We start from the raw sequence: 20,726 nt of genomic DNA, 5'->3' as shown, positions 1-20,726 counted from the left end.
TTAACTACAAATTAAAATATATAAAATATAAAGTAAATAAATACAAATATGTATATAATATTTAAACAGAAGTTAGTTTAGGAGGGAGAGCAATTGAAAAGATTCAGGAAGAGCTTCATACAGAGATATCAAAGACATACCAAAATAAAAATTGAAGCATAGTTACTCATATCTCTACTGAGATTAATAAACCTAACTTTTCCTCAGGGAATATTGAGATGGCTATGTAAATGAGGCATGGAGAACCATAAGCCAAGCCCAGAGGAAGATGGGCAAGAAAGCTAGATGCAAAACAGTTAAGAGTAAAGCTCCTAACATCCAAAGTAAAAGAAGACATTTGTGTTAAACCTTTTCTCATAAGCAACAAAACATATATTCACCAATGGTGCAGGCTGGAGTAGGTGTGGATTCACTAGAACTCCCAAAGGCTCATCAGGTGATCCTTCTAGCTTTGTTAGGGACTTATTCAAGGCTCCTGAGTTAATAGCCTGTATGGTCTCATCCAGTCTGTAACAACAAATCAAAAGAGATGGGTAATTATTAACCAGTAGCTACTAATCATGATTCTTCAGATCTTTTCTCAAGTTCTCTCTACTAATTTTGTCACTAACTATGAATATACAACCATGCAAGAGTGAAAACTTAGACTTCTAGGAACCATCTATCTTTTTTCCTTCCCCTTTTCAACCCGTATCTCCACAGTACCTAGCAACTTCACATATGCAAAATTCTAGAGAAAGTTAAAAGGAAAAGGGAGGGTAGGAGTGGCACTCCACAAATATCCATTTGAATGTGTGGAAGGATAATTATTCACAATGGAAAAATGAGAAGAGTATCTGGATTCTTAAGAATATGCTACTTTAGTCAAACTCATTCATTCAGCCCAACAATTCAACAGACCTCTGATTCAATTCTCCTTTCCGGGAATGACATCCCATTACTTCAGAGATTTTAATTCAAAACCCATTGACTTCAAATCACACATTCTCCATGAAGCCTTTCCAGATATTCTCAGCCCATAACAATTCCTCCTTTTCTAACAAGATGTTTATACTTCGTACTGTTATACAGCAATATTTACATTTACATATGTACAAATAAATATTTTATATGTAAAAATGTGATCATAAAGTAACAAATACATTTATACCATATGTATATATGTATATGTGTATATTTACACCTATATATATGTGATTATGAAGTAATGAAACATGCAAAAGAATGTGCTGGTGCAATTACTCTTATTGCTTTTATCATCAAATAAATGCAAAATAAATGCAAGATATCTTATTATTTAAATTCTCATTTTAGGCAAAGATAATAAATGCAGGGAGCACTTTGATGATGAGTTCTTGCATATTCAAGGGCAAAAATTACTCTAAGTGATTCTCTTCAGGATTTTCTTGTGCTATAAGAATTTAATGACCCACCACTACTTATCCACTTCTGAAGTGCCAGACTTCAATGACCCACTACTACTACTACAAAAAAACTACCATGGACTAGGGACCAGTTCAGAAGTAACTTAGAGGCCTAACAATTATGACTAAATGCACTTTAGTATAAAGGACACAAATAGTATTATTTTCTAATGAAAACAAATTTGTTTAGTATTCATCCAAGGGATCAAACTTTAAGTCTCTTCAAAAATAAACTCATTTTCTTCTTTAAATAAGATTTTTTTTTTTAAAAAGTACTGTTTCCTACTAACTGTTTCTAAAAAACCCAACACATTCTTCTTTGTATTCCATGCTTAACAACATGCCCAATTATCAAAAAGCTTTCAGCTACAATAAGACTAGTCAGGTTGCTCATCTCTCTCAAACTTTTCCTTGATCTGCCCACTCACTTATTGTGGTACTCTGTTAGAGGGTTTTGCTCTTCTAGAATCTGCCTTCCTGCGAAGTCAATGGTAATCTTCTTAGAGAGGCGGGAGGCATGGCGCAATTCTCTTAGTTCCTGCTCCTTCTTCTGCAGAGCTTCACGCTCCACCTTGGATAGCCATTGGTTGGAATCTGTGGCAAAATAGTCTGATTCATCATCAATGACTTGGGTCCTTCGAACACTAAGGCAAGAGAAAGCACATAGTACCCATGAGCTGTTATCAAAAAGGATATGATTTTCTGTCCAAAATAATTCATTTATTACTATCACTCATGATACAATATGGCTCCCAGTGGGACAACTTTTAGTATGGTTACCTAAAATTCTAAAACAAAAACAAAATTCAGGTCCTTCTTTACATTGATGGTGTCAGAAATTTTTGGAGCCAGAAAGAACAGTTATTCTAATCCTACACTTTACAGATGAAAAAATTGAAACCTGAAGAGGTAAAGATAAAAACTATGCAAAACTAGTTAGAGTAGAATTATGATTTAGTGATATAGGCAAACTTAGCGGAAATATTATCACTACAAAAATGGAAGCCTGAAAAATTGAAAGCTTTAAGGTAGCACTTTCCAAACTAAGTATATAAATGATATGTTATATTTTCTACTCTCCTTCCTAGACCTAAAAATCAGGAAGTAAATTTTCAGAAGTTATTAATAGAAAATCTAGATTCTAGAAATTCTAGAAATTGCCACTTTGTTCCTTTGATTTTGACTGATTCACAATTTCTTCATCACCCCTTAAAAATAAAATTGAAGCCAGCCAGGAAACATTTCCAGTAAAGTTTTGGGGCAACTAGGTGGCCCAATAGATAGAGCACTGGCATTGGAGTCAGGTGGACAGGAGTTTGAATTTAACCTCAGACACATGCCACTTACTATGTGACTTTGGGCAAATCATTTAACCCTGATTGCCTCACATCCAGTGCCATCTGCAATTGTCCTGAATTATATCTGGCCACTGGATACAGATGACTCTGGAGGAAAAAGTGAGGTCACTGACTGAGCACAGCATTCCCTCACACAAAATTCAATTCACGTACTTGTCATGACATCACCTTCCTGATGTTGTGGTCTTCTTCAAAAATGAAGGACTAACATTACTATTACTTTATATTCCATAACATCTAAGTCACTTTGCACAGGATAGTGGGGCAGCAATTATCAATGGAAATAAACTTTCTCAGTCCCAACTTTTTTTTTAAGTTGTTTTTTTTTTTTGCAAGGCTAATGGGGTTACGTGGCTTGCCCAAGGCCACACAGCTAGGTAATTATTAAGTGTCTGAGGCCACATTTGAACTCAGGTACTTCTGACTCCAGGGGTGGTACTCTATCCACTGTGCCACCTAGCCGCCCCTCTCAGTCCCTACATCTCAGGAAATATATACCTCATACAGCACTAATAAACAGAACTAAATCAGATACCTATAGTTGCAATCCTAATAAAAGATATGAGTATGGAATATAAGCATGATAATAAAATATTAAACAAAAAAATTAAATATTACTCCCATAGGGCAGAGCAGGGATAGAAGCATGAAGACAGCATTTCCAGGGAACTCCTTCCCCCCCAAAACTCCAAAAGCCATCAAATTATAACTCTAGCCAAAATTTACAGGGCAGAAGTCACAGAAAGACTGAGTGATACATTTTCCCAGTCCAAGATAACTTAGAAGTTCTGTGGGAAAGGTATGTTTCACCAGGACCGGGAGTTGGAAAAAACCCCAGTCTCAGCACAGCTCTGGAACAGCTTGAAGGGGCAGGGAGAGAATTCTGCTACACCAAAATGAACATGGAATGAAGGAGCACCAGCTGCAGAACCTGCAGCGAGAACCTGGAGAAAGCAGCCTGAACCTCCAGAGCACAGCCCAGAGATGCTAAGGGGGTCAGGGGAGACTTTGCTTTTTGCCCAAACTCAGATCCAGGTTGCAGTTTGGGCTTCCACACTAAGATAGCAGAGCTGGACCCCTCCTTACAGCTCCAGGGTAGAAGGAAGTGAGGTGCCATCTATATATCAAAGCACAGACAAGAGAGCATAAGAGCTTGGAGGAGGGGTGTCCCCCCCCCCAAAAAAAAACCTAAAACCTTGGAAGTGCTTTAAATTAGTCTAGGGCTGAAGAAATGAGTAAACAACAGAAAAAAGAAGAATCTGACCACAGAGAATTAATTTAGTCCAATGGAAAATCAAAACATACTCAGATGACAATAAAATTGAAGCTTCTGTATCCAAAACCTCCAAGAGAAATAGAAAATCGGCTCAGAATATGGATGAGCTCAAAAAAAGACTTTGAAAAGCAATTAAGGGAGATGGAGGAAAAATTGGGAGGAAAAATGAGAGCAATGCAGGTAAATCATGAAAATCAAATCAAATCAACAGCTTGGTGAAAGAAATACAAAAAAAATACTGAAGAAAATAAGATGTTAAAAACCTAATAGAAAAAGCAAAACAAAAGGCAAATAAGAATGTCTTAAAAAGCAGAATTGGCCAGCTGGAAAAGGAGATAAAAAAGCTCTCTGAAGAAAATAACCCCCCCCCCTTCAAATGCAGAATGGAATTAAAGGAAGATGATGAGTTTGCAAGAAATCAGGAAGAAATAAAACTCTTCCAAAAATCCCAAAAATTAGAAGAAAATGTGAAATATCTCAGTGGAAAAAAACAACTAACTTTGAAAACAGATCCAGAAGAAATAATTTAAAAATTATTGGGCTATCTGAAAGCCATGATTGGGAGAAGAGCCTAGACTTCATTTTTCAAGAATAATACAGAAAAATTGCCCTGAGACCCTAGAAGCAGAGAGTAAAATAGAAATCAAGAGAATTCACCAATCACCTCCTGAAAGAGATCCCAAAAGAAAAACTTCCAGGAATATTATAGTCAAATTCCAAAACTCCCAAATCAAAGAGAAAATTCTAAAAGTGGTCAGAAACAAACAATTCAACTACCAAGGCTCCATAGTCAGTATTACACAGGATCTGGCAGCATCTGCATTAAGGACTCTTAAGGATTGGAATATAATATTCTGAAAGGCAAAAGATCTTATTTAGTGTGCTGAATCTTCATGGCCTTCTTTGACATCTCAATTTCAGATCCCTGAAGGAGCACTATTTTAGTTTGAACACTTTGAGATGTTGGTCCCTAACAGTTATTTCTGACCACCCTAGTACTTTTTCAGAACCCTCCATTTTTATAGTCTCCAGATATAGAGCCTATCTCTCCCTCTGGTTGTACTGGCTTCCATAGATGGCAATTTGTTAGAGGAACCCCCACTTTCCTATTCCCCATGGACTCTGGTTTTTATGCAGTTTTAAAGTGGAAGAAGTCACTATATTTTCTCATTGGATTTTATTGATCATTCCTGGTGTGAACTTCAGGGTTAGCAAAACTGATTATCCTCTTTCAGGGGAAAAGATGGACTTTCAATGAAACAGGGGACTTTTAAACTTTCCTATTGAAACAACCAGAGCTAAACAGAAAGTTTGATCTCCAAGTACAGGACTCAGGTGAAACATATGAGGAACTTAATGATATTGAACTGTTTGAATTCCTGCATGGGTAGAAGATACTGATAACTCATATGAACTTTCTCATTTATAAGAGCTGTTAGAAGGAGCACATATAGACAGGGCACAGGAAAGAGCTGAATATAATGATATAATATAGTAAAAACATAGAGTCAATGGGTGATAAAGGAAAATACTTGGAGGAAAGGAAAGGAGATGAAGAAGAAGCTAAGAAATTTCACATAGGAGGCAAGAAAAAGCTTTTTCAATGGAGTGGAATGGGGGAAGATGAAGGAGATTGAGTGAGCCCTCATTCTCATCAGAAATAGCTGAGAGAGGAAATAACATAACACTTAATAGGGCATAGAAATCTATCTTACCCTATAGGAAAAAATGAAAAGTAAGGGATGGGATAAAGGGGAATGGGGAAGGAAAGGGGGGAATAGGTGATAAAAGAGAGGGAAGATCAAGGGAGAGGGTATTCAGATACAAGAAACTTTTGGACAGGGCCAGGAGGTACAGCTAGTGATAGCAATTGTGGGAAAAATACCAAAGCAACTTCTCTGGCTGATTTAAGATAAAGAAAGCAACTCACCGCAGAGACAGAGCCATTGGTATCTGAACATAGACTGAAGTACATTTTCTCTCTCTCTTGCTCTCTCTCTCTTGCTCTCTCTCTCTCTCTCTCTCTCTCTCTCTCTCTCGCTCTCACTATTGAGGTTTCTCATCTTCTGGGGGGGGGGTTATGTTTAGTCTTATAACAAAATTATTGTAATAAAAGTAATAATAAATTTAAAATTCAGGGGCGGCTAGGTGGCGCAGTGGATAAAGCACCGGCCCTGGAGTCAGGAGTACCTGGGTTCAAATCCAGTCTCAGACACTTAATAATTACCTAGCTGTGTGGCCTTGGGCAAACCACTTAACCCCATTTGCCTCACAAAAAAAAAAAAAACACCCTAAATTTAAAGTTCACTTACAAAAAAAAAACAATTACTCCCATAATGAATTTTAAGGTCAGAGGGAATGGTATTCATTCTATTTATAGTAAAGATATTTTGGGGTGTCTAGGTGGCACAGTGGATAGAGCTCTGGCCTTGGAGTCAGGAGTACCTGAGTTCAAATCCACCCTCAGACACTTAATAATTACTTAGCTATGTGGCCTTGGGCAAGCCACCCCATTGCCTTGCAAAAAACCTAAATTATATATATATATATATATATATAAATATAGTAAAGATATTTTCCTGATTATTTCTCTCAAGTATTTCTGAAGATGGCTTTGAATCTGAACTGAAGTTTTCATACAGCCAGTGCTATGCAAAGGCAACACAATACTGTCTGGTCAAGTAGGACCAGAAAGAGACCCAGAAAGGATTTGCTCAGGGAATGAGACAAATGACTCAAACAGATAGGTTCTAAATAGGTTGGTTGCCTAATGGTGGGAAAGGTACACTCTGAAGTATTGATCTCTACTATCAACTAAGTTTTAAATAAGTATTTTGTCAAAAAAAGAGAGTGAAAAAGGCTGGAATCAACAACAAAACTAGAAAATTCAAAAATCTGTCTCCAAGGAGAAATAATAAGAACTGTCAGTGGGCCAAATAACAGTGTAAGAGTCAAGAAGCCAATCTTTATACAATTTGAGCTTTTTAATACTGAATCGGAGATCAAGGTTACACCAAGGATTCATGCCTTCTCAGGGCACTACTTTTTTTTCCATTATCTCAGTCTCACAGAGTTAAGTTATTGAGAGCTTCTGTAGAAATTTAAGAAGTGAAATAAATTGAGAAGTTCTATATGTTTCACTAGGATAAAATATAATCATCTCCAAATTATCAGGATAATTTGCATCCTGTAAGGAACTCTTGACATTTGTGAATAATGAAAAAAGCCAAAGGGAAGAAAAGTCTCCTTCACCTGGTTGAGAGCCTATAATACAATAAAATGAATAAGAAACAAAACCTCAACCATCCATGCCATGTGCCAAACTCCACTCTAATGAAAACCATTTCATAATTTACAGACAGTTATTTGATTAAGTAATCTTTTTGCTTCAGTTTATTCAGCAATATCAGCCATTCCACCAAAATCATACCTGGTTCTGTCAAACTCCAGCAACTTGTCTTTATGTTTTACAGCCTTCTCTAGACCAGTCTTAATCCGAGATTCCTGATGAGGAAGCAGATCCTTGTTGAACACATCGACCTTACCAGAATTCTCTGTTCCTATACAGTAAGAAGGAAAACAATGGTGTCAACCATCAAAACAAACTTTTCAAACAGAATTTATTTCATTGAAAAAAAAAGCCAGAAAAAAAAAGAAAAAGAAAAAAGCCAGAAAGTAAATCAAGCTTTATTTATCTTTTTCTTAAAGGGATGAAGAAGATACTAAACAATTTAATTTACAACATGAAAATGGCTTTACTGAGCAAACTGAATATCATATAATTGATAAGTTGAATATTATATAATTATGCTAAAATTTTGTTAAGTGTTTCATTTTGTTTTTTGAAAATAATAATAAATAATGAGATCAGTGTCAGAAGAAAATAGCACAAATGTGTTCTTCCCGAAAAAAGATCACATGCTCCAATAATCGTATTTGGAGGGGAAGGAAAGAAAGGCACTTGCTACAATGAAAACCAACGTAAAACTTTCCCTTACTTTTATACTCCATGTTTGTGCAAAGTCTGACCAGCTCTCTCCTCTAAGAGGATTTTTCATCTTTGAGAATGTCATTATGCTTTGGGTAAAAGGAAAAAGGCTAGAACAGCAGTAAAGACAAGTGTGTTCATAGTACTGGCCTGTACAGAGTAGCTGTTCAATAAAGTATGTTGAATTAATGAATGAATGAACAACTTGTGAGTCACAAAAACAGCGCAGTCCCATCCTGCACACCTGGATGCACCAAATGGACAAAGATATAAGATTCATCCTTCACCAGAGCAATCATAAGACCACTGCAAACCTGCCATGAGCTTCTTCAGAAGCTTCTGGCTCTTGTTTGAATCACGCTGAAGAATGTCCTGTTCTTCTCGAGTACATACCTATAGCACAAGAAGATGGTAACACAGATAGACAATTTAATTAACTTTTCATGATTTTCTTTATACATCAAACAACTAACCTTAAACTACTGACAGGACGATAGTTAAAAAATTGTACTTGCCACAATTTATATATTCAAATGACCTGTCCCTTTCATATAATAACATTGGGAGTCTATAAGCTTATATCAAGGATGTTTTCATTGCTCAAAACAGTTCCTAAATACCTTTTCTTAAAACTGTCATCAGGGTGGCTAGATGGCGTAGTGGATAGAGCACCAGCCCTGGAGTCAGGAGTATCTGAGTTCAAATCTGGCCTCAGACACTTAATAATTACCTAGCTGTGTGGCTTTGGGCAAGCTACTTAAACCCATTTGCCTTGCAAAAACCTAAAAAACAAAAAAACAAAAAAAAGCTGTCTTCCCAGCCAGTGTATAAATCAAGCAAAAAAAAAAAAAAATCACATGGCCATAAAGTCATACATTATTTGAGATCACAACAACATTACCCAACTTGATCATCAAACTTACTCAACAAATTGGAGGTTAAGCAATTTTTACTTAAAAATTTTTTTTTACTTAACAAATTCACCATGGGAATATTAAGCTTTCTGACCACTGAAATAATGTGCCACAGGCTCTGAATGTAATACCAAAGGACTAATTCCAGGAAATGCTCTGAGCAAAGGCAGTCAAGGTAACTAATTTTTTGTTTTAGATTTTTTTCAAGGCAATGGAATTAAGTGGCTTGCCCAAAGTCACACAGCTAGGTAATTATTAAGTGTCTGTGGTCACATTTGAACTCAGGTACTCCTGACACCAGGGCTGGTGCTCACTGCGCCACCTACCTGCCCAAGGTAACTAATTTTTAAGGAAATCTAACACTGGTTTGGTTTTACAATGTTTGTTTAAAAATGACATTAACTTATGTAGTTAGTGACAACTCATACATCTAACTTTGAAGCTTCTAATTTGAAAAGTGACTTTTAAATCAGTCTTCCAAATTAACTGGGAGAAGGCACTAGTCTTGTCAGGAGAGATCAAGAATTGAATCAACTAACAGTAATAAAAATTGTATTAGAAAAATTTTTATATAACACTAAATTTTTCAAGTTATTTTATATGTGATCTCATTTGATCCTTTCAATAGTACTGTACTACAGGGAGCATCCTCATTTTATTAAAAAAGGAAATTGCAATTCAGAGAGTTTAATGACTTGACCATAGTCAAATAGGAAGTAAGAAGCAGAGGCAAGATTCAGACAGAGATGTTTCCGTACTCTAACACCAGTTCTTTCTACTTCACTATACTGACCTCACTAATGAAAAAAAAAATCATACTAGATTCTTTGCATTCAGACATCCCAATTTAAAAAACATTTAGAATGATCAAGCCAAATGAAAAAGTTGTGTTTATTACAAATGCACTATGACTGTAATAAGAAAGGCTGAGAAAGGCTTCCTTAAAAAACAAAATTTTAAAAAGCTGCAAGGAATCAGGCAAATCTGCTTTACATTATCCAGCTTCCGGAACTAAGAGATCTGTGGGACCTATCAATAAACAACACACTTCCCGGCAGCTGCCTCCCCTTCACACAAAGCTCCTGCCAGGAGCCACAGGGAAGAGACTTAGTAACATGTCATAAAGAATTTTATTGGGAGATACTACATTTTTCCAGTGAATGATTGAATATATTTGTTCTCCAGGAAATAGGGGGAAAATAGGAGGAAAGGAAAACAAAGCTATCTTAATACATGTCCTCCTCAATAATTCCATATGCCACAGCTGCCACCCACCAGCAGGGATAGCAGATCAATAGACATTGCCCTTGAGTTCCTTGCTAGAGTCTTTGTGAGAAAGCCATTAGTTCCACGTTCCTAAGGTTATTCTCCCAGAAACAGTTGACATTCAAAGCTGTTCTAGTAAACTTCCCAGAGAGGAAATGGCTGTAGTGCTCTTAAGATTTCATTATGATGACTGCTCCCTTAGGAAGAATAGTGACTATCTGAGAACTTCAACAATAAATGGTCCAACTTCTACTGCTGTAAAGTCCTCCAACTATAAAAGAATCTGATGCTATTTCTGGTCTTTGAATAATATGCTTCTTGAAAAGTTTACAACTGACTAGCATCAGCATTAGAATAAAAAACTTGGGAAACTGGGCAAATCAAGAATTTATGGGACTGTATAGCAAAGAACTGCACATAAGAAAGATGGAGAGGGAGAGAGACAGACAGACAGACAGACAGACATATATCTAGTTCAATGAAACAAAAGTTGAAAGTAAATATTTACCAGAGACCCACAGAACAAACAGGGTCCAGAACCCTCTTGTTCACAGACAATCCGCCCGCAGATCAGACAGTTGTTGATAAGTTTATGCTTCTGTGCCAGACAATCACAAGGGTGTCGTCCAGGAAGGAGGACAGCAAGCCTGTCCTGTCCCTCTGTTGTATACAAGCTAACATACTTTGTCTTCTTCTTTGAGGAGTTGGTGGTCTCCTGTGCCTAATTTTCAAACAGTAAAAAACAGTTTTAACACATAACCAAAGGCCATAAACAAAAAAATCAGGCCAAAACAAGAAACTTCTGCTCAAAGAACCATTCTGAATCCCACCTCCCATACAATTCTCAGAAACTGAAAGTCACTTTTGACCAATTCAAGAAGGAAATAATTCTCAAATCAATAAGAAAGTTTTCTAAAATCAAGGGTTTCAGGAGGGGTTAATTCAACAGAAATTATATTGGTCTTTTTTTTAGGGTTTTTTTTTTTTGCAAGGCAAAAGGGGGTTAAGTGGCTTGCCCGAGGCCACACAGCTAGGTAATTATTAAGTGTCTGAGACCAGATTTGAACCCAGGTACTCCTGACTCCAGGGCCAGTGCTTTATCCACTACGCCACCTAGCCGCCCCAACAGAAATTATATTGATGGATGGTAACCCGAGAGTCAAAGTTCTAGGTAGCACCATTTTCATGCACAGGAGAACAGAATTTTCTTTAAGTAGCTAAATAGGTGATCATTGAAAATGAGTTCCTTTAAAAACATATGATATTCATAGATGTACGAGACAAGATCACAATCAAGTTAAAAATGAACTCTGAAACATCTCTTCAAATCTGTTGCATAAAGCTCTGTGAAAATCTCCACTACCATTATACAGTTATCCTCTTCATTTCTTTCTCTTTAAGTCAAGAATTTTGAAATCAAAATCTCTACCTTTAAGAACCTTTAGTGATCTAAATTACTTCAGGCATTTGGAAATGTTATTATATCAAAGAAAACTCTTTAGTGACTTTAATGAGATATGACACTCCCCATTTTCCAAAGCAGAAACACAGGTTTTGAGGGGTTTTCTTCCTATTTAAAAAAAAATCAAATATAAAGATGTCCTCCAGGAGGCAACTGTATTCTCTAGAAGGTAAGACTGAAAACACTGTTTTAAATAAATTGGTGTTTACCTGTATTCACAATACAAGGAGTGAACTTTTTCAAAGGACAGCAATACAGTATGGATTAATTTTTTTAAAATCTTTACTTCTGGGGATTTGCAAATTCCCTCCAAATACTGAGAAAAAAAAAGTTGTATTTTCATATCTACACATAAAAACACAAATTTCTGCCTCCATAAATATCTAAGCAATTCAAAGGTTATTTATCAATTATTATGTACTGGTCACTGTGCTACTATTAGGGGGGGAAAAGGCCAAAAAGGATAATAATAAAATCAAGTCAGAATAAAGGGAGAAACCCACATTTCATTTTCATAAAAATGAAACAGTACTTTGGAATAGGAAAGAACAGTTTTCTGTGACTTTCTGAATGGAGAAAGCCCTCAATTATTTGTTGAACCACTGAACAAAAATGAAACAAGGTCTGTTTTCATAACTTGTCTATTAAGTTTCAGATTTTCATATTCCATTACATATGTTCTATAAATCTGATATAGAATTGGGCAAATATATAATTATGCTCTTACTAGCATTTCTTTTTGTTTTTAATTTTTTAAAATTTATTTAAGGCAATGGGGTTACATGATTTGCCCAAGGTCACACAGCCAGGTAATTATTAAGTGTCTGAGGTCACATTTGAACTCAGGTACTCCTGACTCCAGGGCCAGAGCTCTATCCACTTTGCCACCTAGCTGCCCCTCTTATTAGCATTTCTAAAGAATATCACATGATCTGTATGCCAACACACCACTGACCAAGAATTCTTACTACAACCTCCCAATGAGTCTCAATTCTTGTTTAATTATTCTTGGGCTAATTTCTCTAGCATATATTGAACCAGGTTTGTCTATTATTTTTACTTGTGTGAAACATTTTAACTGTGAATTCTAAAACTACCAAATATAGCTATTTATCATTAACATACTTTCAAATTGTCAAAAAGGTAACAAAGGTATATTTTTATTAAATAATTTATTATGAACTCTACACAACAAAACCTATTCAATAATATTTACATTTTAAAAATCAATTTGGCAAATGAGGAAACTGAGGCCAAAACAAACTAAAATGACTTGTCCAAGATCTCACAGGTGGTATCAGAGGAACTATTTTACTTCAAGTTTTTCCAGGTCTCTTATCATTCTCTTTGTGCATTTACTCTGTGTATAACATTGCCCTTTTATACAATTATATTTAATATATTATGTGTGATATATTACATATTATATAAATAGGCAATACCGTTTAATATTTCTATTTCCTATATTATTTCATACAAGTTCTTTCCTATAGTATATTTTGCAAGTATAACTTGAATATATAAAAATCTTAAGGAATTTTAAATTCAGTCTAGAAGGAATAACTTCTTAAGAAGTTTCCAAACCATGTGTTATACTTGAGGTAAATCACTGTCTAATTTTTTCTTACATTTACTTTTATACAAATACAAAAATATAGCCAGAGGTAGAAATGTAGTCATTTTTATAAACACTGCAAAAAATTGTATTCTCAAACCATCTGGTTCAACCCATCCCTGACACCAAGAATCTTCACTACTACTTCCCAAGAAGTAGTTATCCAACCTTCACTTGAAGAGCTCTAAGGGAAAGGACCCCATTTGTTACCCATGCAATCCAAAAATTGCTTTTGGATAACTCTGTGAGAAAGTTTTTCCTTATATCAAGTTGAAATTTGTCTGTTTGAAACTTTTATAAATTGCTCCTAGTTCTGTCCTCTAGGACTAAGCAGTACAAATCTAATAGGACAAACCTTTAAATAATGAAGACAGGCATTTTGTAGTCCATTGTCTTCTCTTCTCCAAGAGAATCATGCCCCCTTTCCTTTAATCTTATGGCATAGGAGTAACCTATTACCTCACCATGTGTCAGTAATCATCTCTAGATACTATTCAACTTGTCAGTGTTCTTACTAACTGTGACCACCAGAAATGAATATAGTAAAGACTAACAGACTGCCTTCTGTGGGGAGTGGGGGGAGGGAAGCAAGATTAGGGGGAAAATTATAAAACTCAAAATAAATAAAATCTTTCTTAAAAAAAAAAGAAATGAATATATACTCCAACTATAGTGTGAAAGGGTTAGAGCAGGACTACCATCTCTGTCCTTATATATGAACAATATGCCATTGTTAGAACAAGTCCAAACTACACTAGTTTTTTTGACTGTCATTATCACTCTACTGATTAGTACTGAATTATCAATCCTTGAAAACCTCTGAAACTTTTTTAAATAAACTGTTATTTAACCATTATCTCCCTCACCCTAAGCTTGTGAAGTTGATATTTTGTAAATTTAGTTATAAGACTTTATATTTTTTCCTATTAAATTTTATCTTATGCAGATCATCAATACTACATCTTTTTGGATTTCTATTCTATAATCCACAAATTTATGATATTGTAACTTGATATTTATTAAGTATGCCATCTCAGCCTTCATCCAAATAAATGACAAAAATGTTGAACAGAGCACATGGCAAGGACAGATGCCTGGAATTCTCAATTGGAGATCTCGTGCCAAGATGCCATCAAAGCTATTAATTCTTGTGGTCCAGTCATTTAATAACCATCAAATTCAGTTATCTGATCATCTAATCGACATTTTCCTATTTTATTGAGAGGTTTCACAAATATTTATTGAAATCTAGGTAAACTATATCTAGAACATTCTCCTGACAGTCTAGTAAACCTGTCAAAAAAAGAAATGAAGTTAGTTTGGAATGACCAAGAATCAATAAAGCCACGGTAAAGCATAACTATTACTACTATTTTTTTCTAGATGTTCATAAGGGATGAAGAGACACCTCTAGTAAATGAATATCACTCAACAGGTTAGGGCAAACTAGAAATTCGATCAAAAGCTTAGGGAATTGCAATAAACCAAAAAATATGAAAAGGTTGGCATATATTGACCTTAGTTTCCATGGCTCATCTTTAAGCAAATACCCATCCCTTAATATCATGGTTGAGTCTAGTGTTCAGTTGTTAATAAGAAGAAATAATAATAAATCATCACTTTAGAACAGTCCATAAAGACAATCTAGTCTACTCCCTCTTACTTTATAAATAAAAAACCTGGGGCCAAAAAAAAGTTAAACACTACAGTTAGAAACCTCAGAAGGGCATTTAATAACTAAATATTCATAGAACATGGTCTCATAAATATTAATACAACTTCTTGAAAGCATTCCAAGTTTCTTTCCTTAGATATCTCTCATCCATATAACGTACTGGTCTCAAATCTCTGAATTTGTGTCTCTATATGAACCCATTTCAATCAACAAGAACTAATTAAGTACCTACCATGAGTCAGGCACTGTGCTAGGTGCTGTAGATACAAAGATAAAAATGAAGGAATTTGTCCTAAAGCAACAACAACAAAAACAACAATAATAATAATAGCAATTACATTTAGTTAGCTTAGTCAAGTACATTGCCTATATGAAGAAAAGTAATGACTGGTAGTTTTTCTGCCTTCCTAGCCTTCTCCCACTAATTTATATGGATCTTTTTCATTGGAAAAGGAACATACTACAATCAGGATTCTTTTTTCTATCTCAAATTCTATTAGCCATTGCCTCTACTTCTCTACACTGTAGATCTCAGTATAGAATTTTTTTTCATGAGCACTCACCTTGGCTAAATCAAGTGGTGTTTTGACTTCCTCTATGATTGATTCAGGTTCAGCAAATGCAGGAACTTCCTGCTTGTTTCTCCCTTTGCGCCTACCCTTCTTCAACTGGTCCCCAAGTCTCTGGCCATCTGAAATTTCTAAAGTACCATATAAATAAAAGCAAAAATTATTCACCAACTTTTTACATGAAGAAGAAAATCAATGGGGTAGACTAGAAATAGAGCACTGATTTGGGAAACTATAATTGGAGACTTGGAACCTAAATTCAAATTCCAGCAATTCCCCTTGCTACTCATGTGACCCTTAGCACGTCACCATAATTCCTTCCTCATCTGCACAAAGAGGGGGCTGAAATAGGTAAGTTTCTATGGTCTCTTCCAGGTCTAAATCTGTCATTGTGTGATTTTATAAAAGGATACTCATCTATTTAAAAGTAAGTTAAAGCAAACAAAAACCCTTTATGTTTTTGCTTGTTTGTTTCATGACCCTCAAGTCAGAACTAAATTTAAATAACTCATTTTAAGATATGTGTGTGTGTGTGTGTGTATATATATATACACACACACACACACACACACACACACATGTAATAGTTGGAGCAGATAGGTGGTACAGTGAGTGGATAGAACACCAGCCCTGGGGTCAGGAGAACCTGAGTTCAAATCCAAACTCAGAATTAGCTGTGTATCCCTGGGCAAATCCTCCACCCAAAAAAGATGTATATTTGTTAAGCAATATGAATTTACAAGATACTAAAAGGAAATATTTCTAGTTACAGGTTTATAATTTAGACCTTTAGTTAAAAACATAATATATGTTATATAATAACAATTTACACTATTAGTGCATCAATCACATTTTGTTCTTTGTAACTAAATATTTCCTTCTACATGCTGTTGACATCTCAAAGGATTAATGATCTGGCTGGCACCCAGTTGAGTACACAAATGAACATGTTTGTTTCATTCCATTTAATTGTTTTTCATATATAAGAATTTTTTTTTTTGCTTTACAAATAGTTCTTTATTTTCAGTTAGTTTAGGCCTCTGTCTTTGATCCATAGTTACTGAAAGTCTGCTGACAGTTATGAGTTTCCCTAGTTTTTTTTATTGTTTTTTGAATTTTACAATTTCCCCCCAATCTTGAGTCCCTCCCCCCACCCCCCACATAAGGCAGTCTGATAGTCTTTACATTGTTTCTATGCTATACAATGATCAAAATTGAATGTGTTGCCTCAGACCTTTAATAATTGCCTAGCTGTCTGACCTTGGGCAATTCACTTAACCCCATTCTGCCTTAAATAAAAATAATAACAAAAAAAATTTTTAAAAATTGAATGTATGGAGAAATCATAGAATAAACATTTTTAAAGCATTCTGTTACATGTTATTTTTTTTAAATGCATTTGAATTTTGACAAAATACCTAGCAATAAATGTTCTGGAATGATAAAATTATGGACCACCAACCCCCCCCCAAAAATAAAAAATAAGTAAAAAATAAAAAGGTTTTGAGTTTGTTGTTTACATATTTCAAATGTGCCATTTATCAAAAAAAAAAGATTTGTCTAAACATCAAGGATAAGTGAAACAGAATTAGACTAAAATGTACAATTTTAAAGCTATTCTTTGGACAATAAAAGAAATCTTTTAAGGACTTGATGGATGGAGACACAGATGTGACAAGAACATTTGGTCTATGCTTTGGAGATCTGCTTATTAATTATATACTTTAATCTCAGTTTCCCTGCTCTATCACCCACTTGGCTCACCATCTCTTTTTCTGTATATCTGTAGAGGATCAGAAATTGAATCTTGATAATTCTTTTGCCACTTGGTTATAAGATCTTCTATGAATTGGCCTTTTTTGCCTTCATTTCCCTGGAGAAGGTCAGTGACATATTCTCGTATCTCTTCAGCATCCTCAATTGACATAACATACCTCAAAAATCAAAGAGAATAGTTGATGAAACAAGAGCTGGCTTCTCATAAATACCAGATTAATCTTTATTTTGATCTATATGCATATCAATTGTCTTCCTGGAATCAATGAAAAAATTGGTTGTACTAAAAGAAAAATACACCATAATTGGAGATCTGGGTAAGGTCTTTCCTTGAGGCTAATAAAAATGGTACTATTTGTGAATTCATAATCTCCATACTTCAAGTGAAAGACATAAACATATACAGCACTGGATGAATTGCTCACTTCACATGCTTTTAAACTCTAAATCAAGGGCAACATTTTATTGGCCACAAAGAAGACTATCATCATCATCATCATCATCATCATCATCATTATTTAAATGTAGATGACATTATAGAATTCTGTATAATTTAAAAAGTGCTTTCAAGTACATGATCTCATTTAGTCCTCACAACAATTTTGTAGTTAATATTTCAATGAATATTTGATTGCATTAATTTGTATAGTCCCTCAACAGCAGAGTTTAAAATCCAACTGTACTTTACCCTATATTACTCTTATAAATATATTTTCCAGAAAACCTGCTACAGGTCTACCAACATACAGGAGTTTTTCTTTATGTCCCATGACATTTATGAACACTAAATAGAATACAAAGACTTTCCATTTTTGTCATGTCATTCTCAGTTCATGATTATCCAGTCTCTTTTTCCTTGTTAAGATCTCTTAAACTGCCTTTTGCCCAAATTTAAATAGTGATAATGTTTGGCACATGTTTTTTTATTGTCAAAGCCTGGAAATTAAGCAGTCTTCATTTATTCTTGTTTTTCCTCAATGACTTTTTAGGTCAAATTCTTTTAAATAGTAGAATTTAGGAGATAGGTATCATGTCATCTTCAAATAAAAACATTTAGAAGATGCCACCATTAGGCTCTGTGATAGATTTCCTCTACTATTCCAGCAAATACTTTTGGTGAGCATAAAACTCTGTTTATGCCTTATTTAATGTTAAGAAACATAAAAATGAAGAAAAATATCTCTGTGGTATATCTGCCTATCAAGGCATCTTGTATAAATTTCAAGATATGTGTAAGAGGTACTGCTAATATTATTGTCCTCATTTTACAGATTAAGGAAACTGAGGTTCACGCTTTTTTTTTTTTAGTTTTGCAAGGCAATGGGGTTAAGTGGCTTGTCCAAGGCCACACAATTAGGTAATTATGAAGTGTCTGAGGCCACATTTGAACTCAGGTCCTCCTGACTCCAAGGCTAGTGCTTTATCCACTGCGCCACCCAATTGCCCCCACTGTGCCACACAGCCATCCCCTAGGTTCACAGAGATTAAACAACTTGTTCAAAGTCACAAAGCTAATGAGTGGTAGATCATCTGACTTCTAGTCTAGAGTACACCCTCATTTTATTCATTCAGCTGATGTATGTATGCATGCTTTAAAAATCAAAATTGAGGTTAGTGACTCATCAGGAAGCAGAAGGAAAACTATCTTGAAACAAGATGACATAAAGGGATCTTAAGAATGAGATGAATTATCACAAAAAATAAGACACCATTGGGGGCAGCTAGGTGGTGCAGTGGATTCAGCAGCGGCCTTGGAGTCAGGAGGACCCGAGTTCAAATTCTACCTCAGACACTTCATAATTTCCTAGCTGTGAGGCCTTGGGCAAGCCACTTTAACCGCACTGCCTTGCAAAAACCTAAAAAAATAAAAAAAAGGTACCAATCCTATACCACAATGGGATGGTGGTGAAACAACAGGAAGTATAGCAGACTCTTTAATATCTGAGGTGCCAATCCCCTCATGCCACCAAGGGATGGCAGGGAACCAGTGGGGAGACTGAATTCTTGGCCCTCGGATGTGCCCCTCTCTAGCAGTGTGTGGCCTTGGGCCAATCATTTCCCCTCAGTTAACTCTCAGCTCTAAGACAGTATCTGCAGCACCTCCCTTGCAGGATTGGCGCGAAGATCCCACAATGGAAGTAAAGCGCTTTGTGACTGTAAAAATAGCAACAGATGCGAGCTCTTATTTATAAATGGCTCAAGACGGCTGTCTGACTGCTTCCGAGTATGTCCTCCGGAGCTTAGCCTCAACGTGTTGCCTATTTATTAGTCCCTCTGGCTACTCTCGCCGACGTTCTGGCACCTCCGGTCTGTTGGCTCCCTTCCGGTCGCAGCCTTCCCTCCACTTCCGGCTCCCAGACGCTCAAATCGTTTCCGCTCCCTCCCCAAGCCCTTCATCCGCTGCTCCTTCTCCGGCGCCCCGCCCCGCCCCCCGGAGGCCCGGCGGGAGGACCCGGATGAAGGGGGATGGGCCGCCGGAGGCCGCGGCGGGCGGGCGGGCGGGTGGGGGAAGGGAGAAGAGTCCGAGCGGGCCTCACTCCCGCCGCCCCAAGCTGCCCGGTCGCCCCCTCGCTCCGCCTCCCTCCCCGCCCACCGCCCCGCGCCCGCTTCCCTCCGGCGCTCACTGCACGACATCTTCGTTGACATCCAACCGGAAGGTGTCCCGCAGCTGGCGAATACACCAGTCCACCAGCGGGACCCCGGACGCCGAGGCGGCCGCCGCCATTTTCCCCGCCCCGCCCCGCGCCGCCGCCGCCGCGTCCGGTCCCGACTCCTCAAGAGTCCTCCGGCAACCCGGACGCCGCCCGCCCAAGTTCCGCGGGCCACAAAGGTTCCGCCGGGCGCGTCGGCGGGGTCGAGGCGCCTCCGTCTCAGCTTAGGGCCCCGAAAAAGAGTGGCAGGCGGGGAAGGGCCAAGAAGCCGGGGGGCGCTATGGATTCCACGATTTCCCCCTTGCCGGGATCTCTTCTCGTAAGCAACCGCCCCAGGTGCCGAGATCTGCCTGGCGCCAACCTCCAGGCCCGGCCATGGCTGCTCAGCTCCGAAACCTGTGCCGCTTGCAGTCAAAGAGCCCTGAACAAGACAAACTATTTGCTTTTATGACATGACATCCTAAAATCCTTCCAATCATTTCTTTTTTTTTTCCCTCTCCGCAAAACAGCGTGTGTTATTTCTTGAAGTTCCCAGAGAGCGGGGGCTTTTAATATTGTATTTGTACGCCCGGCTCATATGCAGCCTGACCCACTAAGAATGCCCAACTGACCTGTGACGTCATCCCCTAGGGAGGAAATTTATCAGTGAAGATCCTCGGGCGGGGCCTGACTAGGATTTGTGACTGAAAAGGCAAAAATGAAGTAATTTCTACCTTCAAGGAGTTTACTTTGTTGGGCCAGACAGATAAGGC

General features: G+C 37.0%; 1 protein-coding gene across 1 annotated transcript in view; it reads right to left on the bottom strand.

The window, feature by feature from the left end:
- Positions 1 to 20,087, bottom strand: part of TRIP4 (thyroid hormone receptor interactor 4) — a 54,197-nt gene extending 34,110 nt beyond the window's left edge. Inside the window, exons 1-8 of the mRNA XM_074234390.1 lie at positions 19,948 to 20,087; positions 17,312 to 17,481; positions 15,542 to 15,678; positions 10,735 to 10,947; positions 8,361 to 8,439; positions 7,489 to 7,618; positions 1,853 to 2,068; positions 381 to 507 (exon numbers count right to left, since the gene is read on the bottom strand). Coding sequence (XP_074090491.1) covers positions 381 to 507; positions 1,853 to 2,068; positions 7,489 to 7,618; positions 8,361 to 8,439; positions 10,735 to 10,947; positions 15,542 to 15,678; positions 17,312 to 17,481; positions 19,948 to 20,048 — 1,173 coding nt within the window. The 5' untranslated portion in view covers positions 20,049 to 20,087. The remainder of the gene's footprint in view (positions 1 to 380; positions 508 to 1,852; positions 2,069 to 7,488; positions 7,619 to 8,360; positions 8,440 to 10,734; positions 10,948 to 15,541; positions 15,679 to 17,311; positions 17,482 to 19,947) is intronic.
- Between the last annotated feature and the right edge of the window lie 639 nt (positions 20,088 to 20,726).

The sequence above is a fragment of the Macrotis lagotis genome, chromosome 4 (assembly GCF_037893015.1).
Source record: "Macrotis lagotis isolate mMagLag1 chromosome 4, bilby.v1.9.chrom.fasta, whole genome shotgun sequence".
In the NCBI taxonomy this organism is placed as follows: domain Eukaryota; kingdom Metazoa; phylum Chordata; class Mammalia; order Peramelemorphia; family Peramelidae; genus Macrotis; species Macrotis lagotis.
This window is presented reverse-complemented; position numbering and strand designations above follow the sequence as displayed.